Source organism: Kogia breviceps, chromosome 10 (genome assembly GCF_026419965.1).
Source record: "Kogia breviceps isolate mKogBre1 chromosome 10, mKogBre1 haplotype 1, whole genome shotgun sequence".
NCBI classification, from domain to species: Eukaryota; Metazoa; Chordata; class Mammalia; order Artiodactyla; family Physeteridae; genus Kogia; species Kogia breviceps.
The window spans coordinates 33468610-33481739 of NC_081319.1; the positions used below are offsets into that span (position 1 = coordinate 33468610).

General features: G+C 36.5%; 1 protein-coding gene across 10 annotated transcripts in view; it reads left to right on the top strand.

Annotated features, from left to right (window-relative positions):
* Positions 1 to 13130, top strand: part of ERC2 (ELKS/RAB6-interacting/CAST family member 2) — a 969444-nt gene that overhangs the window by 454508 nt on the left and 501806 nt on the right. For all 10 annotated transcript variants that reach the window (XM_067043890.1, XM_067043893.1, XM_067043897.1 and 7 more), the window contains one exon: positions 8955 to 9148. In XM_067043890.1, coding sequence (XP_066899991.1) covers positions 8955 to 9148 — 194 coding nt within the window. The remainder of the gene's footprint in view (positions 1 to 8954; positions 9149 to 13130) is intronic.

Here is a 13130-nt window from a genome sequence, read left to right on the forward strand (position 1 = left end):
ACTGCTCGCGGGTTTTCTCTAATTGCGGTGAGTGGGGGCTACTTTTCATTGAGGTGCGCAGGCTTCTCATTGTGGTGGTTTCTCTTGTTGCAGAGCACAGGCTCTAGGCATGCGGGCTTCAGTAATTGTGGCACACGGGTTCAGTAGTTGTGGCTCACGGGCTCTAGAGCGCAGGCTCCGTAGTTGTGGCGTACGGGCTTAGTTGCTCCACGGCATGTGGAATCTTCCCAGACCAGACTCGAACCCGTGTCCCCTGCATTGGCAGGCAGATTCTTAACCACTGTGCCACCAGGGAAGCCCTCAACTCTTTTTTAGACTGATAGAGATGCAGCATGATGAATTTTCTATACTTTAGAGTGTTTTTAAAAATGACTATGTTTTTCTGGTTATAGAAATAAGGTATGGTCTCAGCGGAAAGTTTGCCAAAGTATAGATGGATATAGGAGAAAATAAAAGTAACAAGACACCTTAGTGCACAGAGATGATAACTAGGAACATCTAGGTTGTTCCACACCCAGATAATCTTTTGATTGATTGTTAGTGTTCTTTCATCTCCTGTCTCCTTTTCTATCCTTTTCCTTCTTTCTTTCCTTTTTCCCCCTTCCCTCCCTTTTCCTTCCTTCTCTCCTTCCCTCTATTCTTTCTTCCTTTTCTTTTTTCTTATCTAATATCTCTTTCTTTTCACGAAATTGTGTCAGTGTTTGTTGAGTTTTATATCCTATTTTTATGACATATCATCAGAATTTTCTCATATAATTAACTTCTTCTAAAACACCTTTTTAATTGTTGTACGATATTCCAGTCTATGTTCTCATTCCCCAAACGTTAATCATTTCTTCCCTGTATTTTTTTTTTGCCAGTATAAATAATACACTGAAGAACATCTTTCCATATTAATTTTCCCACATTTCTATTTTTTTAATAGAATAAAATCCTGGGCCGGTAACTTTTAAAAGCTCCAAGTAGTTCCCACTACGTTGCATTTTAGAGAAGTTCTACTAAGGCATGGTTCTTCCAGCACTGAATAAAGGCATTCTTTCTGTCACATCCAAACCAACACCAAGGACTGTCATTTTACATAACTTTGACAAATGCACAGGTGGAATATTTTTTCTCATTTTAACTTTCCTCTCATTAATTACTACTGTGGTTGAGGTTTTTAATTCATTTATTAGCTGTTTGTATTTTTCTTCTGTAAATTGTTTAAGTCATTTAAGCACTTGTTTTTGAGTTTTCTGTCTTGTTCATTGGACTGTATGGGTTATTCTGTGCTTTATATGGAAACTTTGTCAGATTTGTGGCAAAGTTTTTTTTACTTTAATTCTTTTCTATAGAGAACTATTTTTACATTCTTGACCTGTGTTTCCCTTTAGGATTTCCTCATTGCCTTTATGCTTAACAGTCATCCTCTGATTTCAAGCATAGACACTCACCTATATTAAATTTTTTAAATGTTACTTTTTATATCAATTTAACCACCTTATCTATCTTTAGATTACTTTGATTCATGTTGAATGGTGGGGTTCTAACTATATTTTTCTAAATGATCAACTAGTTATCCCAACACCATTTATCAAGTAATTCTTTCTGTATCCACTGATCTTGCTACTGTTTTATACTAAATTCTTAGATGGATGAATATCTTAATTTCTGAGCTTCTGTTTAGTTTTATCAATTTCCATTGCTTGTTGAGTCAGAATTTTATTTATTGTGGCTTTATAATATTTTTAAACATCTAGTGCAGCAAATTCCACCCTACTTCTCTCTGCTTTTTATTAAGTCTCGGTTTGTTTTAATGTTCTTAGCCTTTAATTTTCTATCATTCCAAGTAAACTTTAGGATCACCTTGTCAATTAAAAAGCATAGTTGTTTATTTTAATTTGAATTATATTCAACCTATAAAATAATTTTAGAATGATTGCTATCTTTCCAATATTTTTTCCCCATTTTGTGAACTTGATACAACTTTTTTCTACTTCAGTTATCTTTTACAGTAAAGTTTTGACATTTTCCTATTATAGGCCTGTGATGTTTCTTTTTAAGGATAGCCCTAAGCATTTCTATGTATATAATTTTTAGGTTACTGTTGTGAATGCTATATTTCTCCTTTTATTTTCTAACCAGTTATTGGTGCCTAGGAAATTTATTTATTCTTGTTTATTTATTTTGAATATGGCCACCCTACAAAATTTGGTGAATTATAACTTGTTTTTGTTAAATAAGATAATTTTACAGTCTGTCCTATGTACATCAGTCTAAACTAAATCAGAATAAACAAAAATTAAGCTTTGAAGTCCTCCTGGGAATATTTTTATTCTAGTGTAGAAATAAACCTTCTACTTTGAAAAACCTTTTACATTAGTCACTCTGTTTTACTAAGTGATACTCTAATGCCATGTCTTAGAAGTCTAAAATGTTGTCTGTATATCCTTATTACTTCTTATATTAATAACCTTTCTTCAGCTTAACTACCAGTCTCTACTCCTGAAGGAGTTTTGTCTTGTCATTATAAACACTGTGCAGGTTATCTTCAGGTGAGTTCTTTTCTTCCTTTAGTTCTTAATTCTAGACAAGTAATACCATTTTTTAATTAGTCTCCAATACCTTCTTTGCTGTAGCCCTAATGGTTATTGTGCCCAGAGATCACATCCAGAAGCCTCTTATAAATTTTTAATAAATTTTTAGACTTTCTGGCTCCTAAATTTAGTGCTTCATTTAATACCATCATTGCTGCAGGGCAAATGTTTGATTTGGAGGTACTGGGAGCAACGTTGCTACTGGCTAAGACACACTTGAGACCCCTCTGTTGTTCCCACACATATGAGTCCCCCCTGCCTGGTCACTATCTTTTGAAATCCCATCTCTTCTACAAATTCACCTTTTGTGGGACTCATATTTTATGTAAGGTTTTACAAGAAAAAGACCAAGCATTTTTCCAGTCCAAAGGGAAAAAAACTTTTTTTCATGTTCAGTGAACTCTTTCTGATTTATATATCATCATTATAAGACTGCAATCCCAGGGACATGATAGGCTGAATTATAAATACTTTCACATTCCTTGTCTAGGTACAATGGTTTCTTTTTATGATTTTTTTTTAGCCAGTGTCTGAAAATTAATTGATTCACTCATAGACTAGCTACCTCCCCTGACACAATGGAAAATTACAACTATTTAAGAAATAATTCAGAGCATACATGAAGCATGTACAAACACACATATACATACAGACAAACATACCTCACACTGAATCTTAGCTTTTAGTACCTAAAGAATTCAAGTTATATTCAAAATAACACTTAAGATTTGAAGTCACATGTTTTATATCAGACCATCCAGATAATTAGTCAGTTCTCTACATTGCTAATTTTAGGAAATTCCATAGTTAAAAGGTATTACATTAATAATTATATTTTTGTGTGAAGGGTCTTAAGAAGTGTTAAGCATACAGTTGGTTCTTTTTATTTTGTATATGTGGAACTTAAATGTTCAAAATAATTTTTCTTATGTTTATTATACATATCCTATCTGTCTCATCTATGACAAATTTCTTTTTGGAATGGTTGTTATAATATGCAAATTGTGAATATTCTGGATATAGTTAGCTGGAATTGTGAAAGAATAATTTCCTTTAGCATTAAGTAATATAAGACTCAAAGGTACATCGTTATTAGTTTCCAGACGTATTTTTTTAGACTCACCTATTATATTTGGTATTAATTAATTGGATTTAAAATAAAATTTAAATTTTATAGCATGTTATAGTTCTAAAATCACCCTAAAAACTCTATTTTAAAAAGTAATATTTTGTTTATGACTCAGAATTATGTGAAGATTGGAACTTACTGTAGTAGATTGAAATAATGTTTAGAGTAGTTTATATACCCCGTTCTGCTGTTAAGATATGAAAGGACCGTTAAAGTGTTGGTAACAGACACTAAACCCCCAAAGTGCTGCAATGGAGAATCATATTTTTACAGTGCATAAATTTAACAAATTATTGCTAAAACCATAAGCAGCATGAAAGAAAAGTCCTCAGATTCATTAGTTAGTGTTCTGCTTGCACTTTATGGTCATGACTAATCATTTGTTTATTTTGAGAGAACTGATTTTTTATTAAAATTGTTAAGGCCCATTTCAAAGAGAGAATGTCATTTAACATTATAACTGAATATTCCCTGCCTAGTTTCACATCAGGTTTCTGGACCAAAGTTAATGCTTTCCTTTCTAGGCACTTGGAATGATGAGCTAACATTTTATTGAAAATAATCAATGGCTAACTTTCACACAAGGAGTGTAAATAAACTTGTGATTTGTCATATTGATACTATCAATCCTGGTATGGTTTTAATCACGTTTGCTCTTAACTTTGATTTAGATATAGTATTAATCTGTAATTTTGCCTTATTTCCTGAAATAGTTCTAAATTGTTTCATTAAAATAACCACTAAGTATTGTTGTGTACTCCTTGTCCTAAGTCATGACCAGATTTCTCTTCTGTGCTTGATTCAGGCTTTCAGAACCAGTTCACATCAAAATGGCAAGCTTTCCCACATCTGTGAGGCTCCAAACTTTGTTTTGATTGTTCCCATTTGCGGGGAAATTTCCTTACATATGGAAATGCAAGAAACATAATTGGGGGACGCTCAAAATTTACTGATCTAATATGTAATACAGACATTTTTGAAATGTTCTTTTCTCAATTTTCTTTGTTTCTATAAGGTGCTTGAAAGTTGCTCTAAAAGTTACCAGAAATATTTTGAAGCAGAACCAGATACCTGGATTTGTTTTTAAACTGACCTGTTTAATCAGAAAAATTAAATCTCTACATTAGGAAAAAAATGCTCATCGGTATTCCTTTGGTTTTAATGACTGGTGTACATCTTTGAAAGTGACAATGTGCTTCACTATATTTATGATACATAAGTTCTGAAGTCATTAAAAGAAAATCCACACCAATCTGCATTTTTCAAGAGCTAGATTCCTGACTAGTAAATGAAGTTGGTGTGTCTTAGATGAATGGAATGGGCAATTGTTTCCTGACCTTTTGGGGGTACTAATTTAAAACCAACAGATTCATAAGGGGAAGTACTCATTGTATACTTTCAGTCTAAACCTTGAATAGGTCAGAATGCCATGGTAGGAATTTGTTCAGGTAATGATATATTCAAATGTATTTTTATGTTTTTCCAGTGCCTAAAGTACATTAGGCCCAAATCTGTTGTCTACTTTTGATCCCTATCAGGGACTCCCAGTCCAGATTAAAGAACCCATGTTTTAATTTGAAAAGGCAAGAGTATTGCCTAAATGCAAAGAAAGTGCTTCCTTCTCTCTATTTTTAGAGGAGGCTCTGGCCTTACAATTTTGAAGGAAGCATTGGCTTTGTAAGCTCAATTTCCTCCTGTTTTTCTTTAGTATAGTATCTCCCCCATGTCTATAGATCAAAGTATAACACACTCACGCTACACTAGTTAACAGTTTCAGCCAATCCTCTGAAAAGTTGTGATTCATGCTGAGTAGAGCTGGTTAAATTCTGTGGGAGACTTTTGCCTCCACTGCTCAGGTTGGATCAGGGACTCACCAGCCTACAGTCATGTGAAACTCTCTCTTCCCTTGGGTCTTCACATGGACCCTAGTGATTATCCCAAAGCAGCTATTACTCTTCCATCTCTATATGACTCTTTCTTGCAGCTTTCTATTGACTTAAATTTTTAAAAAATGATATGTATCTACACCTTTATTTAATAACCTTTCCAAGAATTCTGGCACCATTGTTGAAGGTGATTTGACATAAACTCTTTTGCCCAGAAATCAGTAGACATTGATATGGAGATAAATAGATATATGTAACTCAAAGATGTTCTTCAGGTTGTCTATTCCTTTTAAAAGGAAGAATCATTAGCACCTATAAATTATATAATACACACCAGGCCAGCTGTAAACTTGGCTATGGTCTTTATTTTAATAACATGATCTAACCGTAGCATCACACACAGTGGTCAACATGGTCTAGATTCAGGATTGTTTTTTCCTAGGCTTTCTGTACCTCTAAACATCCCACGAGTCCCTTAACCGTACTCACTTGGTAGGTTTAAAAGATTGCCAACCCATTGAATTTTACCCTGTGCTGAAAACTTGCCTTGGTTTATCTTCTTCTCTTCAAGTAGATAAAATAAGGAATGTGCTTACATACCTATCACCAGCAGACTGCTTTCTCTGAAAACCTAGCAGGGAGGCTTCTCTAAGGTATATGTAGTATCTTGTCAATGTAAATTAAATAAACATATCAATTTAGCTGTATGACAAGCCCCACTGATGGGATGCATATTATAAAATAATATCGCAATAAAAGCACAAATTAATAATACCTTCCCCATGTTTGTCATTTTATAGTTTTCACTGTCCTTAGAGAGGCTTATTCATTTGCCCATAGTCATAAGACACAAGGCCATATTTAGAATCTAGGTCTTACAACTAGTAATCCTGTACCCATTTATTAAAAATCGTGATAATAATAATCTTAAGAATAAAAACAACCAAAATAAACCATAGCAGCTTACTGCTAGCTCTTTGTGAATCTTCACATCTGAGTCAAAAAAGGAATTTTCACTCATCGGAAATAAGCTACAAAACGTTTATTCATTTATTTTTAGTGTTTCTAGCTGGTCATTACTTAGTTCATTAATTCTTTTTTTTTAAGATCTTAATGTCACTGGTTGGTTAGTTTGAGAAAACTGCCATGGTAAGGTTTTTAGCTGCCATAAAATAATGGTAATATAGTATAAAAGTAGAAGAGAATTAACATGAAATTTTTGTTTTCTTTCTCATAGTAATAAAAGAGCTGTATATTTTAAATGCTTTTCTGTTACAAGAGTAATGAGTTGATTATTATTATCACAATTAGAAGTAGTTATATGGAGTATTTTGTTTTAAAATGGAATGCCTGATCTACATTTTTTAATGAGAGATTAACAAATTAATATTCATTACTTCAATTTAAAATAAAATTATTAGATGAATAAACTCCTAAAGGAATATTAGCTCAAGATTCTCTTTCAGATTATTTTAATTATACTGAAAAAGCTCACTAATTCTATTCTATTCTATTCTATTCTATTCTATTCTATTCTATTCTATTCTATTCTATTCTATTCTATTCTATTCTAATGAAACTCAGTGTACGCACTAAATAAATAAAAAATATTTTCTGAGAAATGTGGATGACAGGCTGCCTGATACTGTGTTGAATTGATATATTTTTTCCAAGTTCTTTTTGCATAGTTGAGTTTATTTCTTGAATAAGGAAATCTTAGATTAAAGAATGTGAAAGCAAGGGGCTTCCCTGGTGGCGCAGGGAAGAGAGTCCGCCTGCCGATGCAGGGGACACGGGTTCGTGCCCTGGTCTGGGAAGATCCCACATGCCGCGGAGCGGCTAGGCCCTGAGCCATGGCCTCTGAGCCTGCGAGTCTGGAGCCTGTGCTCTGCAACGGGAGAGGCCACAACAATGAGAGGCCCGCGCACCGCAAAAAAAAAAACAACAACAAAAAAACCCCAAAAAAACCAAAAACGAAAGCAAGAAAGCAAATTATTCCCCATCTATCCTCATGCTTAAATAATATGTTACACGCAAAAAATATCCTAAAAATAGTTTGTCATAAATAAGAAATTTATTTTTATTTATACTAATTTTTGAATTTTTTCTACTAAATTATTGCAAAGACTGTCAACCTTCTAACAGTAGTATTAGTGTTAATTTTTCTAACCATGCATGATTCATTTGACCCCACAGTAGTTGCAGCTTGCTTGCCTTGTTTTTTCCCTGAAATTTTTTTTAAGTGTATAAAAACACAATGGACATCTGCTCTACGTAGAAGACAGCAGGATAATTTAAGTCCTAATCAATTGTTAACATTTTATTAGTTCACACATGGATTTTGGAGATACATACATATATGACCTCTCTGAACTTTCTATGTTGAATGTGCACTGTTGTTAAACTACTTGTTTTTTCCCTGCCTGCTCTTTGAAGAAGTCAATTAGGAATAATGGGAAACAAGGGGTAGGCAAAACATTGCAGTGCAGTGTTATTTCCATCTGTCTGGGAATATTTCAGCCAAAAGTTTATTTTGGGAAAAAAAAAAAAAGCCATAACGCACTGTCACACACACACAACCACAAATACTTTGGCTGCAAATTATTCTGCAGTGTTGTTGCTGTGTTGTTGCCTGTGTCTGTTCTCCTGTGTAAAGCTGCCCCCCACTCCCCATGCATGTGTTTGCAGATTCTCGTCTGTGTGCTTGCTCATGAATTAGCTCATCCTCCTCCCGGTTCAGGTTTATTTAATCAAAAGAACAAGAATTTATGGGTATGACTGTTAGCTGGAAAGCCCTTCTGCTTTTTCAAGGCTTTGTTTCATTCTACATCTCCTGCTGAAATATCTCAGTGGGATGAAGTGTTCAATGATCAGTCAGCCAGTCTCTTATATGTTACCTGGCTTTACATATACCCTTGATGGTTCCTGGAGAAATAAGTTAATATAGTTTTTTCTCAGTGTCTTTGTATTGGAAAAAGAAGCTGTTGGTATGAGTCACTTACTTAAGTGTGAGGAGTTGAATTGTCTTAGTTCTGTTTGCCAAAACACCAGAAATAAATACATCACTGTCTCTACCTCCACCAAGCCCCCATTTCTTGTGGGGGAAAAAAAGCAAAAAGCAGCATCATTTAGTGAGATAAAATATTCACAATAAAAGAAACTCCCTTAAAAATCAAGATAGTTCTAAGGTGGCTGAAATTTGTGATTTTTCTATTTTGCCTTTTAACTGACAGTATACCCATAATTCTTGATAGTTATTATTTTTTTCTCCAAAGTTAATTTCTGGGCCATTGGTGACTGCACTATCTATTGTTGTTCTAAATTGTTATCTTAACTACATTCTTTAAAAATATAATGTTGAAGGCTCATAATATTGAAGATGACTCCAGGATGAACCCAGAATTTGCAGACCGAATAAAACAGCTTGATAAAGAGGCATCTTATTACCGTGATGAGTGTGGCAAGGCCCAAGCAGAAGTTGACCGGTTGCTGGAGATCCTCAAGGAGGTGGAGAATGAAAAGAATGACAAGGACAAGAAAATTGCAGAACTTGAGAGGTAAACTTTGCATTCATGTTGTGAATTGTCAACAGTGAGTGAACATGGATTGCTTAGTTGCCCATCTCAGGTTGCAGTAAATTTGGAATGCACATTCATATTTCACAGAGAAAACAAGTTATGCATGAGGAATATGTCCTGTAGGGATGATGTTGTGTTTCTGTGGGATACTCGGAAGTCAGTTGGCTTATATTTTGAGGGCTTCTGTACTTCTTCAGTGTTTGAGAAAATAATGGTCGACTTTCTTGTGTGATATCCATGATCTAGCATTTGTGCCAGCAAAGTGTGTAAGAGACTGAAGCTTTGACTACCTGAAAAAAAAAAATCGCTTAAAAAGTCTTAGTATTAGTTTGATGGTAATCTGATTTTTGTTAAAGTGTGGAAATATTCTGCCAGCCTACTGGTTCCTAAAACTACTGTTAATTTTAGATGTATCTACCTGGTTATTTTGGAATGATATTTTAGGACCAAAATTTTTCTTTAAAAGATAGTGTGAAATCACAGTGAAGTTATGAGCATATTTTTCTTATTGCTGAGAAAATTGAGACCCTGAAGGGTTTCATGACCTTCTGAAGATTGGTCCTGTGGTCAGAAAGAGACAAAACTGTAGTGTGGGTTTCTTGACTCCTAGTCCACTTCTCTGAGAAGAAGGGAGCCATAACGAGGATGCTCTAGGTAATATTACTAATAGTAATTATGATTCATAATAGATTATATATATTTTATGCTCACAGTGTAACAGGTACTCTGCTAAGCCCTTGACCTGCAAGTACTGTATACCATTTTAATTCTACCCACAACACAGAGAGTCTCATTATCATCATTTTATAGATGAGAAAACTATGACTTATGCAGATTAAGTAACTTCCTCAAGATTGCGGAGTTTATAAGAATCAAAGTCAGGATTTGAACCCAGGTCTGACGGATGAGTGACTGAGAACGATCCCATCCAACAGTGGGCCAGAAAGAAGAAGCTAGTCCAGTAGCACTCAACAGTCACGTAGCTGGCAGAGAGGCATCACTGCTGGGCCACAGGAGATCTGCCTCATCTTTATTAGCTTTCATGAGAGAAAGCTCATTTAGAAGGCATTTTTCTGCACTAAACCAGCCCTTCAGAACTGTAATTGAAAATCGGGATCAGCTACTATAAATATTTGCATAAAATAGCATAATTGTCTAGTTGGACAAACAGGTCTCAGCTGAACACTATTGCCATTAAATCATCAAGAATATTCACGTTTTTATTTCCGCAATATGGAATGCATTAAAACAACAGTGATTTTACAGGCATTTATCTTTATGTACTTTCTGCACATTTTCTTTATCTCTGCCTTTGCCTCCCCTTAAAGCTGATGCCTCCCAGGCACTGTAATTCATAAAACGTGTGGTGGGACTTGACTCTGTCCCAGTTCTCTGCCTGCCTGTGTCTTGCGTCCAGCAGCAGAGCATAGTCTGGGAAATGTCTGAGCTCCAGTCTCAGCCCAGACCCAGAAAGGGGTGGGAGTGGAGATCAAGAGGGGACGTTTCTTGGGAACAGGAGAGCTCAGCCTTGGCCTGTCTTTCTGAAGCATTATCTGCTGGCCTACATGTGTATTCTGACCAAAGCATCTTCCTCGAGTTGTCAGGCAACCCTTTTCAAATTGGGCAGTATTTCCATTTGTTGGCTTAAACTACAAAATTCGTACCTCATAATGTTGGGAACTAAAGCTTTCTTAGCAATGTGACATATAGCTCCATTTTGGCGTCATGGAGGAGTGTTTGCAATTAAGTTTGTGATTTTGAAAACAAAAAAAATGAACTGGAAATAAATTTGTGGTCTCTGGTCTGTAATGTGACCTACCAGAGTCAGTAGACCTTTTTTTAAAAGCAGCTGTGTTCTAAAATATTCCAGAACTTCCATCATGTGCGAGAAAAGGTATGGGGTTAAGGATAACTCAAACTACACTGACACGTGCCTACTTCTCTCTCAGAGGGCAATTTGTGTTTGCTTTCTATTCCATTAATATTCCCATTTTTTATTTTCTCCACAATATATACATTCTAAATAGCACATGCCTTACACTTACATGGATACATTTACCTCTTAAATTCTACATGAATGATGTTTTTCATCAGCCATTAAAGGTTCTGCTTTTCAAAGTACATGTTGCTCCGATGTGGTCCCTATGTGCAGTTCTGCCTATAAACCCTTGCACTTGATGCTGATGGCTCAGCAGGGAGCTTCTGCCTTGGACTGCAGGCTGCTCTGGGGGAATTTGACGCAATGTGGTCAGGGGACCTTGAGCAAGCCCCTGAGAGCTGGTCCACATCGGGCTGAAGTCATGAGATCACCAATGCTAGATATCTTTTATGTGCACAATCAAGTAGCTAGAGGCAACATTAGAGGCAATGAAATATGTAGTCTTTCTATGTCAGTGCTCATCAGGGTCTCTGAGTTTTATTTAGAGTTTCAGACTTAATCCTTTAGTGCCTTAGGGGAAGGAGAGAGGTTAACAGAGTCTGTCAAACAAGGCTTGCTGCCACTGGATTTCTGGCATCTCACCCATGGGAAGGAATCAGTCAGATGACCTTTCATGTAATTATCTTAAATATATTAAGGGCTTTGTCAGCATTTGTCTGGAGGGCAGGGAATGCCCAAATTGAGCCCTCAATCACATCCCTCCCCACTGTGAAGAAGAGAATGGGTCCCTCAGGGGGTTTTACTCCTAAAACATTAAATCAGGATAGAAAACAAGGTAGCAGTGTGCCCTGGGATAATCTGGGCAGTGCTGGAGCTCGAGGCTGAGAGGCAGCCCTGACCCTATGTGGTGGGGAGCGAGGTGTCACACTCCATCAGGTGGATGCTGTGACAGTTTCACATCTTTGGCTTCGAGTGAAATACTTTGGATAAAAAAGCAAGTGTATGGGTCAGAATCTCTCCAGTTCTACCAACGTACCTACAGACAAGACTGAATGAATTGAAATGAAGTGTGCTCTGCACCACTAAACTGGTGTCTGAAGGAGGTGTGCTTGTTCACCATTTGGGCTCATCTCTAATACTGGAGATTGCAAGCAGAACCAGAGGAGATGAGGAGCCCCTGAAGAACCTTAGTGAGATGTGTCCAAAAAGACCTGGGCACACAGTTGGCACTCACCGTGTGGCTGACAGAGTCTTGGTGCTCCAGCTGGGTGTCAGGCCTGAATCTCTAAGGTAGGAGAGCTGAGTTCAGGACGTTAGTCCACCAGAGACCTCCTGGCACCAGGTAATATCAAATGGCAAAAGCTCCTCAGAGATCTCCACCTCAACACTAAGACCCAGCTCCACTCAGTGACCAGCACGCTACAGTGCTGGACACCCTATGCCAAACAACTAGCAAGACAGGAACACAACCCCATCCATTAGCAGAGAGGCTGCCTAATAATAAGTTCACAGACACCCCAAAACACACCACCGGACGCAGCCCTGCCCACCAGTAAGGCAAGATCCAGCCTCATCCACCAGAACACAGGCACCAGTCCCCTCCACCAGGAAGCCTACGCAACCCACTGAACCAACCTTAGCCACTGGGGACAGCCACCAAAAATAATGGGAACTATGAACCTGCAGCCTGCAGAAAGGAGACCCCAAGCACAGTAAGTTAAGCAAAATGAGAAGACAGAGAAATACACAGCAGATGCAGGCACAAGGTAAAAACCCACCAGACCAAACAAATGAAGAGGAAATAGGCAGTCTGCCTGTAAAAGAATTCAGAGTAATGATAGTAAAGATGATCCAAAATCTTGGAAATAGAATGGAGAAAATACAAGAAATGTTTAACAAGGACCTAGAAGAACTAAAGAGCAAACAAACAATAATGAACAACACAATAAATGAAATAAAAAATTCTCTAGAAGTAATCAATAGCAGAATAACTGAGGCAGAAGAATGGGTAAGTGACCTGGAAGATAAAATAGTGGAAATAACTACTGCAGAGCACAATAAAGAAAAAAGAATGAAAATAAT